This window comes from Vulpes lagopus, chromosome 10, assembly GCF_018345385.1.
Source record: "Vulpes lagopus strain Blue_001 chromosome 10, ASM1834538v1, whole genome shotgun sequence".
NCBI lineage: Eukaryota > Metazoa > Chordata > Mammalia > Carnivora > Canidae > Vulpes > Vulpes lagopus.
The window spans coordinates 60,145,602-60,164,712 of record NC_054833.1 but is presented as its reverse complement, the minus strand read 5'-3'; the positions used below and the strand labels follow the sequence as shown (position 1 = coordinate 60,164,712).

At 53.9% G+C, this 19,111-nt stretch overlaps 2 protein-coding genes across 4 annotated transcripts in view; both read right to left on the bottom strand.

Annotated features, from left to right (window-relative positions):
* NTN1 (netrin 1) overlaps positions 1 to 19,111 on the bottom strand; it is a 192,329-nt gene that overhangs the window by 61,827 nt on the left and 111,391 nt on the right. For all 3 annotated transcript variants that reach the window (XM_041770037.1, XM_041770039.1, XM_041770038.1), the window contains exon 3: positions 4,375 to 4,563. In XM_041770037.1, the coding sequence (XP_041625971.1) occupies positions 4,375 to 4,563 (189 nt within the window). The remainder of the gene's footprint in view (positions 1 to 4,374; positions 4,564 to 19,111) is intronic.
* LOC121499441 (MICOS complex subunit MIC26-like) lies at positions 6,250 to 7,598 on the bottom strand. Its single transcript, XM_041770040.1, has one exon. It carries the CDS (start codon positions 7,214 to 7,216, stop codon positions 6,497 to 6,499), a length of 720 nt encoding a protein of 239 aa, XP_041625974.1. The 5' UTR covers positions 7,217 to 7,598; the 3' UTR covers positions 6,250 to 6,496.

Here is a 19,111-nt window from a genome sequence, read left to right as displayed (position 1 = left end):
TTCTCAACCCCAGCACAGCACCCCGCCCCGCCCCGGGCCTGACTCCTTATGCCCCAGGGCCAGGGTGGGACGGGGGTCTCATCAGGACTCATTCATTAAAACGGAATCTCTGAGGGTGTCCACATTTTCAGATCTCTGGGTGTTTCCAAAGTGCAGCCAAGGACCGAAATAAGAGAGACATACACAGAGGATGCCCTTTAGAGAAGGTGGAGGATTGAGGGTGAGAAAGACGTGGAGAGGCCCACACAGTGGTCAGGGGACTACAGGGGGATGGCCTGAGGTGCCCATTTCCTCCTCGAGCTCTAGCAGAGCTTCCAGAAGAAACAGGGGGTGACTGGGAGCCATGGGTGTGCACTGGCCAAGACGGCGAGGACCGCTGCGTGCCTCTATCCTGCCACCTGGACACCTTCTTGGTGGCCTGCGTTTGGGCCACATTGACTGTGGCCTTGAAGGGGGAGGCGGTGAGTGCAGGACAACTGGTGAAAGCAAGGAGCTGTTCAGGGAGATGGGACGCAAGCAGACCCTTTGTGGGGGTGGGGGGTGCTGGACGCAGTGGTTGACCTCCTAACTCTCATCGCAATTCGGTTCACGGGAGATGCCCAGAACTTCTTTATCCATCACAGATGGTTTGGGAAGATGATAAATTAATATCGCTCAAATAGAGACAGGGCTGGAATGGTCAAATGGCAGTGTCTTCTCTGCCGGCTCCAAAGAGAAAGAGCCCCCCCTCATCCACCCCCCACCCCGGAGTCCATAAAGAAGACAAATGGTAAACAAAACCGCCTATCTTTTGACAGATTCCAGGACGAGGATCGTTCACAACCCATTCTGCGGAGAAAAGGGAGAGATTCATCTCATCTGACTTTGTATAGGACGGCGGCCCACGCCATAATGAGGCCTTCCCAGTGCTGTGAAATTGCACTGAATAGGCACGGAGTGCAGCCGCCTGTTCCCTGGGCATGTTTATTACGGCCCTTTGTGTCCACCAGCCTGGCCAGCCCCGGTTTGGGTCTAAACCAGGGGAGGGGCGAAAGAACCCAACGATTTTGTTGCTATGAAACTTCCCCAATGGGGGGACTGCATAATAACGTTTGGAATCTAATGCCCTTTGCTCTAAGCAGTTCTTGTCTGGGCGCACCCCTGCTCCAAAGGGAGCCAGCCAATCACCAGCAGGACCTGGGTGGCCTCAGGCCCCTGCCTGGGGATCCTCCCAGGCCCTGGGAAGTCAAGGGTAAAGAGGACCCCAGTGGCCATTCCCAAGCACCCTCAGGTCACCTGCAGTCTTGAGTCAGGAATTGCCTCTGCCAGTTGCCCCAGCTCCCCAGTGAAATGCCTCGGAAAACAGAGCAATGAAGTGCATAATCGTAGGCTACAAGGGAGCTCCCGAGGTCAGCCCCATGAGGCTGGGGTGGCTGCACGCCTCTAGGACTTCAGAGGCCTCTGAGTGCAACCCACTCAGATGGGCAGACTCGGTGCAGGTGGTGGGGACAGAGAGACTCCGGTCTGAAGACCTCAAGGGTACACAGCCCTCTGCTGGCATCTGACCTCCTGCACCTAGTCCCCACTCCCACCCTCACCTGCCCCCCAAGATCTCAGGGTCTCCATTTGCTGGGAAATGTCCCCTAGAGTTCCAACATGCCCTGAGGAGTTGACACCAGAAAAAAGAGAGCAGAAGGGAACGATCTAGAACTTCTGAGAGATGCTTTTCTGCACCAAAGAAACAGCAGGACCTTTTAGGTCATATTCTTCTTGCTCATCAACCAGAGAATAGATCAGTCAGGTAGTGTTTTCCTTACCAATCAGGATGCAGGGGCCGCCACATAGTGTTTTTCTCACCAATCAGGAAGCAGGACCCGCCAAGTAGTGTTTTTCCTCACCAATCAGGTGTCAGGATCCTTGAAGCATTCTCATTCCATGCCAGGCAGGAGGTACCTGGTCCCACTCCCCCCCTGCCACATTTCCCTGGCAGGACTATACAGACGTCCTTCTGAGCAGAATCTGTCCTCACAGCTATCTCTTCCTTGGGCTCTTCTCTCAGGGTCCCACCAAGGCTGGGGACAGCTGCTGCCCAAAGCTCGGAGGGAAGACAGAGCCACCAAGGCCAGCCAGTGTTGGAAATAGTAAGATGGAACCAACCACACCCTTGTCTGCCTACACCTGTCCCTCCTGGAAACCAGCAAAGGAAGCTGGGTGTCTCCACGCCACTTAAGCAGAGTGGCAGGGCCCCCCAGAGGGTAGCCTGCAGGTTCCCAGGGCCCCGAGGCTTCCTGCCATCTCACCCTGAGCCATGAGAGGCCACGTGTGGCTCTTGCGCTTCCTGGCAGCAACAGAGGAGAGGGAGGTGTGACGAATGGCAAGATGACCAAGTCCCTGCTCCCTCCTGCCTCTCCAGGGGACATGCCTTTCCTGCTCTTATGGTACGTGACTACTGCCCTTCCACGCCCAGCTGAGATCCTCTCAACTATGGGGACAGAGCCGCCCACCTGAGTGGCCCCTGCTGATTAAAATTCCCTTGCCAAATCCCCAAGAAAGCTACGTGCAACCAGTTGTTTACAAGACTTTGGCTTTGGTTTCTTCTGTAAAAGGGCTGGATACCTTCCTTCCAAGTACGGTCTCTGAAAACCCAGAGCCCTCTCTCTCCCTGGTCATGCTCCTGCTCACACCTTCCTGCCACCTGTAGGTGTTTCTGGGTCCTGTCGCCCAAGGCCACCTTCTCGGTTGGTCCCTGCTCAACATCTCCTGGGGGAAGTCTCACCTTGATTAGCAGGTTTGGGATGTAAACTTCTCTTGACAACCACCAGAGGCAGCCTTAAGTCCACAGATCTGGGAAGACAGCTTGCCTGTGTCTCGGGAGCCACTTGATTCATCCCTGTTCATGTGGAACCTAAGTGATTCCTCCCGGAGGAGACAGGCTGGGAACCTGTTTTATGAACCTGTTTTATTTTGTTTTTAAACTTTTTTTTTTTAATTTTTATTTATTTATGATAGTCACAGAGAGAGAGAGAGAGAGAGGCAGAGACACAGGCAGAGGGAGAAGCAGGCTCCATGCACCGGGAGCCCGACGTGGGATCCGATCCCGGGTCTCCAGGATCGCGCCCTGGGCCAAAGGCAGGTGCTAAACCACTGCGCCACCCAGGGATCCCGAACCTGTTTTATTTTGGAGAAAAGTATCCTCTCTACCAGCAGGGCTGGCTTCACGGGCCTGATGCTCAGAAGGGCAGGTTCCAGGTCAAGGCTTTCCTGCTGCCATTTAAAAATTCTCAGCAGTTCCCATCAAGAAGCCCCTCGTGTTTTCATCTTGTGTGTTTTCATTTTGAACTGAGGCCCACAAGTCCCATAAGTGGTCCTGCATGCAAGTGCCAGATGTCTGGCAGATTTGTGGAGAAAAAGATACTCTGGCTTCATCCAAAAGCTAGGCAGTGGCCACAGAGAGGTTTCTGGACTACAGCTGCTCATCTGAGCCTAAGCCTGACAAGGGTTGGGTCTTGCCCAGGTCAGGATCCACACGGGTCCGGATTCGGATCATGCTGGACGGTGGCCCAAGAGTCTTGGAGATAAATATCTTCTTGGGAAGCTATGCTCACAGCAAGCCCCTGGCTCTAAGCCCCAAGTTGTAGGCCCAGACAGCCTGGAATTCCCAAAAGCAAAGGTGGGGCCCCCCCCGGCCCCCCATCTCTAACAGCATTAGAGCTCCTTGGCATTTCAAACAGCTCCTCTGGGTCATCTGACCATTGCTTCATTTTTGTGAGTCGGGGAGAAAACACAAGAGCAGAAAGTTAAAACATTTCGTGCTCGCTCCGGTGAACGCAAAGAGTCTCCAGTCTCCCTTTAATTTTTTTTTTGTCCAAAGAAAGAAAGTTATTTGCAGGTGGATTAAACGTTCCTTCGGAGACCCTGCCCCCGAAGCCTCCGACCTCACTGCGACCGGGATGGTGCGTGTCTGTGTGAGTGCTGGGGGTGGGGGGCTGGGGGGCCCCGGGGGGCAGGAGGGGCGCACACACATCCAAAGAAATACGTCTGCGCGCGCGGTTTGGGTAAAAGAGGGCCCTTTGTGCTGGTAAGCCCCGGTGAACGTGACCCCCGGCCTGTGGTATGCAGCACACCTGTGCCGGCGGAGGAGCAGCGGGGTGGGGGGCGGGGGCCGCGCACCCTCACAAGGGATCACACCTTCTCCTTTCTTCTCCTTGGGGCCACGTCTCCATCGCCCCTTTGTTTGTAGACTCGCACCCCCAAATACCAGGGAGGCCGTGCGCACGCAGGCGTGCGCACGAGGGAGCAGGTGACACAGGCTTGGTCAAGGCAGGTGGCGTGGATAAGCACAGGATGGAGGAGAGGACGGGAGGACCGCGTTCTCGAGGCCCTGCCCCTGCCTACCTTTGCAGGCTTTCCGGTGGGTGATGGGCTTGCCCATGTCACGGTAGTAGCCCTCCTTGCAGTAGTGGCAGTGACGGCCTGCAGTGTTGTGGCGGCAGTTGAGACAGACGCCCCCGCTCTTGCGCCCCGATAGCTTGTACAGCTCCATGTTGAAGCGGCAGCGCCGGGCATGCAGGTTGCAGTTACAGGCTGCAGGGAGGCAGGGAGAAGCGTCAGGGCAGGGGCAGGAAGGGACTGTCCCCAACTCCCCCTGGCCCCACTGCTGGACGTCAGGAGGGACTGTCCCCAGCTCCCCTCAGTTCCACTGCTGGACCTCAGGAGGGACTGTCCTCAGCTCCACTGCTGGACCTCAGGCGGGACTGTCCCCAGTGTCCCCCGACCTCCACTGCTGGACCTCAGGAGGGACCGTTCCCAGTGTCCCCCAGCTCCACTGCTGGACCTCAGGAGGGACTGTCCCCAGCATCCCCAGACCCACTGCTGGACCACAGTCCTTCCCTGGGAGCTGCTCCTTGGCCCCCCGTTTCCATCCAGAAGCACCTACCCGTCCCAGCAGTATCCAAACCACAGCGGAAGCTCCCCCTTCCCCCATAGGGAGATTGTTCTCTTCCATCCAATAAGCTGCCGGCCCCCACCCCATCGGGCACACATCTCAAAGTGGGAGGTGGGGCTGGCCTCCCCCTGGCCCCCCAGGTCCTGCTTGGGAGGGCCCGAATGCTGCCCCCCGCTTCACACGCACAGGCCCTGACCCCCAACTGAAAACGGGACTGGGAGACTGACGGTTTCAGAGTTGATTACATGGAAATGAGGCCCTGGGCTGAGGGGGGGTGGGCTTCATCCCGTCTGACTGGAGTCCTTATAAGAAGAGGCAGCTTGCACACACAGCAGTGCACACGCACAGAGGGAAGGTGGTCTGCAAGCCAAGTAGCGAGGCCCCAGGAGAAACCAACCCCGCCGACACCTTGACCTCAGACTTCCAGCCTCCAGAACCGTGAGAAATCTGTTGGCTAAGCCTTCAGAGCTTGATGTCTTCTGTTTGGGCGCCGGGGCAGAGTCATGCGCAGCTTCCAGGGCCCCCTCCCCTGCGCTTTGGCCACCAGGCTGCTCCACAGGCCTCCCTCTGAGGGCTTGGGGAGGGGGCAGGGAGGCTGCTGCACCTGCTTTCTCCCCACCTTCCCCTCAGGCAACTCCCCATGGCATACTGGCCACACACCTGGCCTCGGGCCCATTGAGGGGGCCCTAGACATTCTCTCACCTGCTTTTCTTCCTGCTTCCCTCTGTTTTGTTCCCTTCGTGCCCCTCAGGACTCAGCACCCTCTCCCCTCTGCCTTATGCCCCTGGCTCCTGAATGCACACTCCAGCTTCGGGCCTAGGGCCTCCAGTGGGCTCAGAGGCACCTTGCCCACATCCACCCCCTCCTCTCCAGCCCGTGGCCTGAGCTGGGCCTCCTGGCTGCCTCAACCCCACAACCAGAGCAGGAGTTCTGAGCTCCAATCTGAGGACCGTCTGTCAAGAGCTGAAAGTCTTTCGATGCCCCTCCCATTTCTCCTCTGGGTAAAATCTAAATCGGTTGTCACGGCCCTTCGGGCTCTGAATAAGCTGGTTCTGCTTCTGTCCACCTCCTCTCCTTAGCTCTGCCCACTGCCACCCCACTCTCGCTCTTATGCTTGAGCTGTCCCCAATTTTTCAGTTTCTAGAGCATGCCATGCACAAGGACCCCCACCCAGGCCTGCCCCTTCTGTGGCTTTGTGGATGCTCCTCTGCGCCCCCGCCCCCGGACCCTCTTCTCCCCAGCCCCCTCTTCATCTGCTTGCATCCTTCTTGTCCTCCACACCTTGGCTTTATTTTTTTTTTTAATTCAGAATTTTAACTATGTACATAAATAGCAACATGAGAACCAGGAGTTCTAATGCTGGACATTATCTCTAGGTGAAAGGATTTCCGATTAGTCCACTGGTAGTATGGTATCCCCAAGATAACAAAGAAGCCTGGTATAGTTTTTCCTGAAGAAGAAAGCCAATTTACTACATTCAGTACTGACTTCTCTGCCATTTTTCTGTAGAAAATGCATGGAGTTTCCAATGTTTACCTAGAACTGACTAAAATGGGCAGAGCATGGAGCATTCTACTTATTTCCAGGTGAATTCTTCACATTTCCTGGCTGGACAAATACGATGGCTTGTTGTGGATAATAAAGAGAAGCAGCTAGTCCCATGAACCCAGGTGGATACACCAGCTTCTTTATTTTTGACCCTCTAGCCAAAAGAAGTCCAACAATGCCAGCAAAACCAATAACACCAAGTCTTGGAAAAAATCCAGGTGGTGCATTTTGGAGATAATCATAGCTGTATAACCCCCACTGAACCAAGCTCTGCATCTTGGGCTTTGTTTGTGAGTACATTTCCTGACACCAACTTGTATATGGCTCGCAATAAGGTCGGAGATGTGAAATGCTTTCTTCAAGCTGGGTCCTTGGCTCCTCCACATATTTAGATTGACCCTCAGGAACCAAGTAGAGTGAAAGCTCATTAACCTTCACAGAAGTTTTGTGAGGTGAATCCCTTTTAGGTAACGCATAGACTTTAAAGGTGAGCAGACTCAGGTTGGCTGGCCCCACAGACCTCTGAATTACCTTGAACATGTTGCTGGCAGAGGTGGCTCCGGCGGGGTCCCACGCCTTGGCTTTAACGTCTGTCCCTGACTCATCTCCCCACCACCCTCCCCCGACACTCAGGGCATCCCACTCGGCCCCCGTGATGCCTGTGACCTGCTTCTGCGGGCTCCCACCTCCAGGATAACTTGGGCTTCCATCTGGCCAGGATAACTCTGGCTCAGTCTTCAACATGGTTTGCACTGCCTTTGTGCTAAGTGTGTTTCAAGTTGCATTCTATGTAATGTCTAAAAAAATGCTTAGTGCCAGACACTTGATAAACAAAAGCAAAAAAGTGAAAAAAAAAAAAACCACTCAGATTTCCAGCAACCACGGTGAACAAGGGGTCTTCCCTTGCAGGCTTTAATTAACATTTGCTCAGCTGTGGAGTGACATAATTCTTTCCCACGACGTGGATCATACTCGTGCATCTCCCCCTTTGTGGCCTATTTTCCCAGAAGGATGAGCATCCTTTAATGCCAGATACGGTTCTTCTCATGATTGTGGACAGCTGTCCAGTCACCCCTGTACACCTATCTGTAAGGGGCTCTTTGGAAACCCTAGTGGGTGCATTTCTTTTTTTTTTTTTTTAAGATTTTGTGTATTTATTCATGAGAGATACACAGAGAGGCAGAGACACAGGCAGAGGGAGAACCAGACTCCCTGTGGGGAGCCCAATGCAGAACTCAATCCCAGGACCCCGGGATCACGCCCTGAGCCAAAGGCAGATGCACAACCACGGAGCCACCCAGGTGCCCCTCCAGTGGTGCATTTTGAAGCAGGACCTCCCTGGGGCTGAGCAGTTAGGTTGTTTCGGGTTTGTCGCTGTTACAAACAACATGTCGGTAACACCTTTAGACTTGCGCACATGTGCTCCTCTCTGACAGCTGCTGCCCTGTGGGTTTCTCAAGACAGCGTGCCCAGGGTAACTTGGATCCTCATGCATTTAACTCAGGATCCAGATTGCCAAACTGCCCTGGAGAAAGGCAGTCCTAGCTTCCAGTCCCTTCCAGCGGGATCTGAGAGCTACCGTCTCGCCACACCACACCCTTGAAAAAAACAACAGTACCCATGTGCTATCTGTACTCTTTATTTTTCATCTCTGCCAATTCGTCTGGAACACGCACACACACACACACACATGATTTTAATTTATATGTCTTTGATGACCAGTGAGGTTGGACATTTCTTCATGTGTTTTTCTTTTTCTTTCCTTCCCTTTCCCTTTTCTTTCTTTCTTTCTTTCTTTCTTTCTTTCTTTCTTTCTTTCTTTCTTTCTTTCTTTCTTTCTTTCTTTCTTTCTTTCTTTCTTTCTTTCTTTCTTTCTTTCTTTCTTCTTTCTTTCTTCATTGCCTGTTCATGCCATTTGCCCACTTTTCAAATAAGGTGGGTTTTTTTTCTTATGTCTAATGCTCTTACATACGAAGGGTTAAAAACTATGTGTCTCTTCTATCACACAAGCTGCAGAAATTTGCACCAGCTTCTTTTTCATTTACTCTTTTTGTGATTAAAAAATACACATTTGCCTATTTAATTTTTCTCTCTGACGTTACAAGTTTCTTTAGATTGTTCTTGCTAGAGGCATTCCCGTTAGTCACTCAGTTGACAAGCAGAAAAGGACATAGCTTAGCAGGAGCACTGTGGAGACCACAAGAGGAAAGGTTCAGTTCACATCTGAGTCTGGAAGCAACTGGAAGGCAAATTAGGCCAGAAAATGATTCTTGAGAGCCTCATCAACAGTCCCTCAGCACCTCCAGCCTCTGGCTCAGCCTTGCCTTTCCATCAGCACAAGGGACCATCGTGAATACATCATCCACTGTCCCTTTGGACTCACTCAGCCAGAAGACGATGCTACGGACTGCTCAGGGTTAAGTGACCTACCAGCCCAGGATCACCAAGGCAATAAATGGGAGTCCAGGACTAGAACACAAGTCTTCTGGCTCCTGGCCCACCACCCCAGAGGAAAGGACCCACATCACTGGAAGGAACAGTGGGACTACAGCACAGAATCTAGACCTTTCCTGCTGGCTCAGAAGTCACAGGACCTGGCACACCTGCCCAGGGACAGAGATCCGGGAAGATCACCCAAGTCTGGCTTCCTCAAGGTTCTCTTGCACCAGGAAAAGCCTTACTAGCAGCATCTTCTGGTCCTTCTTGGAGGCCAATGCTAATCCTGTGTCCTCCTCTGTAAAGACAGTGCCAGCTGTCCCCCAAACCCCCAGTGGGGCTGCCTGAGCCTCTGAGCCTCTCCTGGGAGCTCAGCAACCACCCTCCCTACCCCAAGGGGAACCCCGAGTGATATCTCTCTTCCATATGCACCTTACACCAATAAAAACTTCTTCCCAAACAACCAGTCACACAAAAGAAAGCTCAGAGGCCAAACATCAAAAGGCAGGGCTCCCCTCCCTCCTGCCTCCTCTTGGAGCTGTCAGGGAACATCAAGTGGCAATTGCCCACGCTCAGGCTTCTGCAAAGTATTTTACAGCTTGTTTTCTTTTCTCTGTGTTTTATTTTCTCTGCACAAATGGAAAAATGCATCAGGCAAAGCAGCCCCCATCTGGGTCCCTCAGCTCCATGCAGAGGTATCACCCCGCTCCCATCTGGGCCCCAGCCCCTTCCTCAAAAAGACACCTTAATCCCTCATGCCTTCCTGTTTATCTCCTGCCTCTCTTGGAGGCAAAAATATTGGGTATTAGTTTCATTATCAGATTTCAAGGCGGGAAGGAAAGGGTAGCTTTGTGAGAACAGAGAGGTCAGCCCAGGGGAAAAGGGGGCAGGGGACAGCAGAACTTCTGAGGAACGTCTATGAGCCAGGGCCGGGAGTCCTACAGGCACTGTATCCTGTCCAGGGGTGCCCCAGCCACCCAGAGACGGCTGGTCCAGTCTGGACCCCAAGCCCCATGCCCTCCTTCAGCTCCCACATGAGGATCCACAAGGATACATCAAGCGTGGCTACGTTTCAGAACCAGGGGCATAACACAGGGCAAGGAGGTAGGAGCAGGAGACCCCCCCCATCTCCCCATCCTGAAACTCGATGAGAAAAGGGGCCCCAGAGACAGTCCCGTCAAGAGGTCCTCTAAGTCCTGTTTTAACATATGCCTATCACCACCATTCCTTAAGTTTTTCCAAACCTGTCCCACAAACCTGGGTTGTCTAAACCCTTACCACCCTCCAGTCCAGTTCAAGTCACCACACACTTGAGTATTCCAGCTACATGCCAGCCCCTTTGCTATAGGCCCTGAGGCAGACAGGGATGGATGATGACTCCTCAACTGTCCAAGGGCTCCCTGTCTGGTGGAAGGAGGGGGCAGATGAGGGCTCTTGGCAGCAAGCTCTCAGATAAAGTAGGATAAATGCTCTCCTGAACCGCGCTGGTTTCTGGAGTACAGGGCAGCGTTTGCCCTTATATCCTCCAGCCCAGAGCAGATCTGAATACATTTTCATTGTACAAAAAAGAAAAAGTGGGAAAGTCAGAAAGAAGACAGATGATGGATGGCTGAGTAGGTGAATGGATGAATAGGTGAGAGGATGGATGGGTGGATGGATGGGTGAATGGATGGATGGGTGGATGGATGAGTAGATGGATGGCTGGATGGGTGGATGGATGGATGGATGGATGAGTGGATGGTTGAATGGATGAATGGTTAGGTGGGTATGTGAGTGGGTGGATGGGTAGATGGATGGATGGATACATGCATGGATGGATGGACTGACTGATGCATGCATGCATGCGTTCATGCATGCATGTAGGTGGGTGGGTGGGTGGATGGATGGGTGCATGGGCAGAAAGAGAGGATAGATGGAGGATTATGTGGTGGGCCTAGACCACATTCTGACAAGACACAGTTTTGTGACATTTCTTTTATTGTTGCTTTGAGCTACTTAAAACTTGTCTTGCTGCTTTAACTCACCAATTTATCTTCCATCTGCTCAAGTAGACTACAGAGCTCTAAGGAGAAAAAATCCACATCTAGGATGCCCTGGATTCCTCCCAGGACCTCAAGAACCTTGCACACAATACAGCCTGATTCTGCATCCATTGGTTTGAGGAGTTTACCAAAAACAGGTGTTGGTCCTCTCCTGAAAGACCTTGATAAACTAACTCCCAATGCCCATGCCACCTGCCCCTGTCCCCCTGGGATATCCCAGGCCCAGAAAGGATCCTGCAGATATTGTTAAGCTGTATCCTGGCCCTGTCTCTCAGGGACTCTGGCCCTGGGTTCTCCAAATTTCACATGGCTCAGGGGCTCTCAGCAGAACAGCAAGGCCATTTGACAATGGGCCCCCTCAGAGCTCTGGGCTGGGGCCACGGGCCCTCCTATGCTCTCCCAGCACAGGGGATGGCTCTCAATTTTTTTCTCCTAGGGCAGTTTTTCTGAGAAGGCGACCCCACGTTATTGCTCTAGCAGAATAGGAATTTTATTTTTTAATTTTTAAAAAGGATTTTATTTATTTGAGAGAGCGAGAGAGAGAAAGAAAGCACAGAAGAGCAGGGGAAGGAGCAGAGGGAGAGGGAGAAGCAGACTCCCCACCAAGCAGAGAGCCTTGACGTAGGGCTCCATCCCAGGACCCTGAGTTCATAATGTGAGCTGAAGGCAGATGCTTAACCCACTGAGCCACCCAGGTGCCCCCAGCATAGGAATTTTAGATTTACAGATCTGCAGCTAAACTATCCAAAATAACTGGCCCACTTGTGCATCGTCCACAAGCTGGAGGCTGTGTATGCAAGAAACCGGCCCCCAGTCCTGGGATACCCGTCCCAGGGGAAGCACAGCCCTCAGATCTCCCACAATTATCAACAAATCTCTACACGTCCAGGCCCCAGGGGCAGGTTGGGGCATGACAGGCATCTGTAGGTTGGAGGCAGGTGCTGCCTCCCTCAACAGTTCCTTCGCCGATTTTGTCCGTGGCTGCTGGGTAGGACCACCAGATTCACTTAGCGTGTGCAAAGTGTATGCAACTTCCCTGGGTGGGGGGCGGTGGGCGGGGTGTTGCCCCCCAAGCAGACAGCGGGCAACGTCTATAGACATCTTTGGTCATCATGACTGGGGTTGGTGCTCCTGGCATCTAAGGGACAGAGACCAGGGATGCTGCTCCATGTCCTACCAGGCGCAGAACAGCCACCACAGCAGTTACCAGGCCAAGTGAGAGAAAGCCTGGGTTAGAGAGATTGTAAGGGTCTCACCCATGGAAGGTTTTTGTATCCCTTTACAGCGGCCTGTAACATGCCATTCTCTAAGAAGCAAATTCAAATGTGGCCCAGGGGGTGACAGACCTTTGTTCCTTCAGCAGATGTTAGCTGGAGCCTTTGCACGGATGGGGAGCTGGCTGAGGGCAGGGGTACAGCACAAACAGGGCAGAGGCCCGCTCTCAGAGAGCTCCAGCCTCAGAGGCCAGAGGGACAGCGCTCTAGCAGCTGCGCAGGAAATCCACCAGGAATGTCCAAGTGTCCTGCTGGCGGTAAGGATGGGCTATCAGGGAGAGGATTCTGCTCAGCCCCTCTGGGGACCAGTGGACAGGGCAGGATCTGAGAAGACAACTGGACGCAGATGGAGTATTCCTGCTGGCCAGTGCTGCTCCAGATGCCACCTGCTGGGGCAGGGGTGGGGGTGGCAGTCAGTTCAAATGCAGATTTGGCTTTAGGAGGTCTGGGCTGGGCCCGGGAATCTGCATTCTGGAAAGCTCCCAGGTGCTGCTGGTGCTGCTGTCCACAGAGCTGGCATCAGTGAGCAGACCGGGAACTAAACCCAAAGAAATGGGTCAGGGCATGAGCCACTCCCCGGAGAGGGAGCCCGCAGGGAGACGGTGGGCAGAGCTCAGGGCCGGGAAGTGGGCAGAGGTCTGGTTTCGAAAGGAACTACTCTTTGGACGACTGGTTTCCAAATGATGCAAATATTTTGAGTTATTTTTAAGAGTTCGAGGCAGCTGGTATATCCTTTTATCTGTTCCATTGCTACTCTATTTGGTTTCCTATTTATTTAAAAGGGGTTTGACGCTTGTTTATAAATCGTACACTTTCCGCCCTCTGTGGCCTGTGGTCTGAGCCCAGATCGCAGTTTCTTGAACTGAGGTGTCCAGGACAGGCAGTCACCGCTCCACACACCTGGCTCCTGCCTGCACTGGGTGGGGGAGACACTCATAGCGGGGTCCCCAAGGGCTCCTTCCTGGAGGGGGTCCAGAGCGAGGCGGGACTGGTCCAAGCATTTCTGGGGTCTGGACCCTCTCATGCCTGCCCTTCAGGTGAGTTGGGCAGAAAAGCAATAACCTTACCCCCAGATACATTTAGGAAAAATTGATTCACTTTATTGATGCCAAGTGTGGTAGCTCAGGGATTTGTTTTTTCATTCAACAGATATTGCCCAAGCAGCTACTGTGTTCCAGCTCTGAGGCAAGGTGCTGCGGAGGCCACGGCGAGCAGGACGGACCTGGTTACCCCCACCCACACACACACACACCCCTCGCAGAGTCTGTGCTGCTACCTGGCACGAACACGTCTGTTCCAGGCCCCTGCCACTGTCAGCTTGTCCCCCAAATGTGGGGCTTAAAGCCCGTCACCAGAGGTGTCAACTGGCCAGACACTACAAGCGGTGATGGGCCGGGGTGAGCCAAATAGATTGGGTAACTGCTAAGAGACTCGGAAGCATCATCACGCATGAGCAGCTTGGTGCCAGTCAAGGTCCTCAGGTTTAGGATCATCCAAGGACTGACTTGTGTCACTTTTAACTTAAAGGCTGTTGGAAAGCATCGCCGAGACATGACCAGGAGAACTGGACAATTCGCTTGTCTGAAAAGAAGTGAGTGAAGAGTCCATGCCAGGTGTGACAGAGCCCAAGTGAAGCCAGGGCGTTCTGCGGGAACCCCTGGGGTTCCAGAGGACATGTGACAGAAGGCATGGCCCCTCAAGGCAGGATTTGGGGCCATACTGGCATCCCCATCAGGACCTCCTTCTGCAGGGTGGCTGGTTCGCTCCCGGAATCCCCAACAGGACCTCCTTCTGAAGGATCACCAGTTTGTTTCTTCTTTCAACAAATGTGAACGGAGCCCCTTTGACGTGCCAGCTTCTGAGTCGGGAAGCACAGCTGCTAGAGGGTTGACAGTTGTGCCCTGGGGAGGTCTCAGGACTATGCCCCTTCCTCCTTCTCTGGAGCTCCGGTTGGCAATTCAAGGAGCCACTAACTCATCACCCTGCCAAGCCCTCTGACACGTGATGGTTCTCAAACGTGGGTGCATAAAGTCACATTGCCTATGAAAGCACAGATGGCTGAGCCCCAGCCCTGAAAACTTCTGATTCAGTAGGTAGGTTGTCAGTGGGGCAAGAGGGTCTGTCCTGCTACCCAGCTGGGCATCCTGTGGCTTCCACCTGCTTGAGGCGGAGGCGATGGGGTTCTTCAGCCGGGGAGCAGATGACAGGACCGTGGTGACCTGGGTCTTCCAGAAGGAGAGGGGGTGGCAGGGGCACTCATCGGGGTATTGGGCAGAGGAACAGAAGGAATCCACTTTGGGGCACATAGGGGTCGGAGAGAGCTTGGTGGTTGGTTAGGATCGGGGAACTTGGCTGGTGGGCCCTGGAGCCCCCCAACCCCGAAGCCACGTTCTCATGGGTCGGTAGAGGGGGAGCCCCGACTACTCCACCCCCAAGTCTCTCTAATGTGTCTCCTCTCAGTAGACAGAAGGCCTGCAGATCCACAGCATGATTTAAAAAAAAAAAAAAGGCTCCAAGTTGCAAACAGAATCTCTGACCCCCCAGACCTACGCTTTATCTCTGATATCAGAAACAGAATCTACAAGAGGTGGATCAAGGATGGTCAGAAAAATGAGCCATAAAAATGGAGTGGGAAACCGGGTGTCCTTCCTCCCCACTATGCCCCCCCTCAAACAGCGACAGTCAAGGAGGCTAGAGTTCCCAGCAGCCACGGCGGGCTTTAGATGGTTTCTGATAAAGTCCCGAGAGATAAGTGGCCTGTGTTTGCCGAGGGCTTAGAGAGCTTTAGCCGGGTCTGCACACAAAGAGGCCCTCTGTCAACAGTCCTTCAAGCCACTCGTAGGGCTGAACAAACAGTAGGGTAACAAGCTCTTCACACCTGTGGGGCTTGGGAAAGGATGTGAGACAAAAGAGTGGCTGGGAGCCGTCCCCCCACCCAGCCAGACCCTCAGGCTGCTGGAGGACAGACGGGGAGTGGGGGACGGATTTTAGGTCTGTGGGGCTCGTCCAGTCTCCTAGCCCAAAAGTGAACTCTAGCCAGGCAGGGAGAGCGGGCGATCCTGGGGTGAGGGGCACAGGTACAGGCGCCCCGATGTCCGGCTGATCAGGTGGTGGGGGAGCAGGGGCTGGGCAGGTGGGGCAGCAGGCAGGGTCAGGAGTACCTGGGTCAGTGCCCCGCTGTCCCCCATGCACAGCCATGCCTGCTGGGGCCACCAGCCTCTCCTTGGTCCACTGAGCGGGGCCACCCCCCGAATTGGCTTGACCTTGCCGTCACTTTTTCCACTGACTTCTCTCTGTAAACATCAGAGTGTTTTCTTCCCTCTGCCCGTTTTTTGGCTGCTGTGCCTCCCTCAGGCTTTGACGCCGTAGCTCCTTGCACTGCCCAGGCCTTTGCCGCTAAAGGCGCACATAACTCAGGGTTCCTGCTGCACAAACATCCTCCTCTCCGCTGGCGAGTAGGCCCCCTCTCCGTGGAGGAAATGCCGGGGAGGCTTTGGTGAGCCGAGAGCAGTCATCAATTCTTTGTCTGTGGCCCTCCTTCCTCAGATCCTCCCTCCCCAGGCCATTTCAGAGCCCCACCCCAGGCAGCTGGGCGGAGGGGGCCCTGTCCTGTCACCTCCCCTGGGGCAGTGGGGAACTCTAGCCCTGGCCCACTGTGTGGCATTCCCCACTCCAACGGCCCTCCTGCCCAAATCCCCCTTCAAGCTCCACTCACCTCATCGCTGCCCTGTTCCGGAACCTTCTGGGCCCATTTTGGAATCCTCTCGGAGGGGAGGGGGGCGGTGCAGCCCACTGACTACAAAATGCAAACTCTGTTGCCCTCAAGGGTACTACTGGTTGCCAAGCAGAGGTCCAGAGACTAAGAGGCTCTTGATGCTTCCTTGCAGTGGGACTTGTATGAACACCCCCACCCCATCCTCACACAAGATCTATCAGCCAAACAACGAAAGGGGCTCTTGTCCCCCAACGGCAAAAAGCAGGATCTTGGAGCTGGTGCGGGCTTTCAACTTTTCCTAGTTTCCCCCTCTTGTCGAAGGGATGAGAAAAATGCAGCCCCAACCGGCACAGAGACTTTGCCAACGCCCTGGAACTAGTTAGGGGCACTCCTAATTCAGGGCTCTTTCCAGACCTCCAGCACGCGAGAGTGGCATGGCCTTGGGCAGGATGGAGCTTGATAAACCCCCTTGGCTGCTGCTGGAACGCATCCCCAAAGGCCGAGAAGTTTCGAAGAAGTCAAGCTAGGTTGTCTGAGCAAAGCTTCCTCCCTTTGCCCTCCACCCCAGCAGCTTCAGTTGCCATGAAATCCTCTTTGCCTTGTAGCTTGTCCACCCTGCCCGGAAGGGGCTTTCTTCCAAGCCCGCTTCCCCAGAGGTGGCGCACACACTCCCTGTGCTTTATTAACCGGACACAGGAGGGCTGATTTGCCAGCCGTGCCGGCCAAGCCTGGCCCCTGGCTCCCTGGAGTCATTTCCCATCCGTAATGGGTCCCATCACCGGATCTGGCACATGCTGGGCTGGAGATGTGAGGCCGGACTCCAGCGGCCGTGGGAGAGGCTGGCAGCGAGGGAGGTTTAATGACTTGCAGTGGAGTCTGCCCCCATGACACCAGCAGAAAAACACTGGATTCCCAGGACACCTTTCCCATTCCCGTCACCGCTGACCCACACAGGCAGCGTCCTCCCTGTGCTGGGCCTGTTATTTATCTCAGCTCTGACTCGGGCTGGAAGCTCTGGAGACCAGCCTAACCTGCAGCCCAAACTGCTCCAGGGATCTGACACAGCACACAGGACTCCCTGCCCTTGGATAGGGACAGGCCCTCCTTCCTCTGGGCTCCCAGTGGGAGGGGGTGGGGGGCGGTCACTCCGGGTCAACACCAAATGCACTCTACCCACAAGGGTTGCCAGATTCAGCAAATAAATATCCGGGATGCCCAGTTACATCGGAATTTCAACAAAGACTTTTTGGCGAAAGTGTGCCCCAAGTGTTGCAAGGCCATCCTATCTCTGGCACCTTCCAGATCCCCATCAGATGTGTGCTTTGCCTAAAATGTGTGACTTTTACATAACTGACTTTTTTTTTTTTAATCAAAGGCAGCTGTGATCTGGGTACTGTGGAGTCCCACCAGAGGGTGGAGGGGCGGGGGGGGGGTCCCCATGCTCCACCAGCAGCAGGAGGAAAGAGTCCTGCTCAGGCTTTTCTGTTTGGTCAATGCCAGCCTGCCTTTTCTCAATCACTTTCTGCATCTGCTCCATGAGAACAGAGGTCACATGTGGGAGGCCACGCAGAGATGTGAAAGAAGGGGAAGACCTGGCCCATCTGATGACCCCCAAAGCGTCCTCCTGGCCATAGACATCACCATCGGTGCTGAGCGGACAGGCCACCTCCCTGCCTCCCATCAGGCTTTCCGGGGGGCTCGCTGTTCCCCAGGACACCCAAAAATTTCATGTGCGAGGATCCCACGTGAAACCACACTGCATTCAGGGAGAAACAGGGGGAGGAAGGCAATTATGATCAGAATGACCCAAACTCTCTACTCACTTCCAAGCTTTGCAGTGCAGTAGACCAATAACTCTGCACCTCAACCCTGAATCCAATTATCTTAACCAAACCAGCAGGTATCATTTATTTGGATACCGGCAAAGTGTTCATGAGGCCACAATTTAAAGGCTCTGATTAAGCATTATGTCACTGAAGAATGCAGGTGGCCAACCACAGAACAGAGGGAATGACAAGGAATGACAGATTCTAACTGGCCAAGAATAGGGGGGAACTCCCCAAAGAGAGTGATCCGAGTAGAGAGAGACGTAGTACAGGAAATTCTAGCTCTGAGGAGGAGGCAGGAGAAGGCTGGCAACCTCACCCGTGGAGGAGACACTGTTCCGCCTCTGGGCTGAGAGATCCTTCCAGGTTTGAGGCTAAGACCAGTTTGGCCATCATTCTTTTTTTTTTTTTTTTTTAAGATTTTATTTATTTATTCATGAGAGACACAGAGAGAGAGATAGAGAGGCAGAGACACAAGCAGAGGGAGAAGCAGGCTCCATGCAGGGAGCCCGACATGGGACTCGATCCCGGGTCTCCAGGATCAGGCCCTGGGCTGAAGGCGGCACTAAACCACTGAGCCACCCAGGCTGCCCTTGGCCACAATTCTTAAACACGCGTTGGTAGAAGGGGTGTCCTGAGAAACCTTCCAGTCGGTGGCTGACTCTGTGTCCTTGGGCGTGGGGGTGCATGTCTGAAGGAGACCGCGGAAGGAGGCGAATGTGGGGGATTTATCTGCAGAAAACAAACCCTATGGTCCTTCTGGAATGATGTCCTAGTTATCTAGGGGGAATGGCCCTGGGAACTGCTGTCACCTCCTCCTCACCGGCAGATGATGCCTCTGCCGCCAAGCATCCTCCGCCAGGGCTTTCAGACCAGTGCAGTGACAGTGGGATGGAGGGGGCTTAGCTAAAAAAACAAAACAAAACAAAGCAGCCACTCTTTCAGGGTTTCCAAAGGCTTTAGGGCAGACGGATCTTTCATAGAAATGGCCCAACACAGTCATGTGTGGCTGGAAGCTCCATGATGGTTGGTGCCAGGAAGTACTGGCTGCTGAGCACTTTGAACATCTCCCCTGGGTTTAGGATGCTGAGCCTCCCCAGTGGCTTGCTGGCTCTGTCAGGCTGAAGCTCCCAGGTAAGAACCAAACAAGGGACTGGGCCTTGTAGGAAAGAGAAGGGTCCTTTCCTGAACAACCCCTTTACCCTCTTTCTCCAAATTGTTCAGAGGGCCAATGGCAGGGCCCAACACCTCCCTCTCTAACAACCAGAGAGACTCTGTCACAGAGCTCTGTCTCTGCGCCCAGATGGCAGGGCTGCTGAGGGTCCACTAGATATGTCTAAAGACCC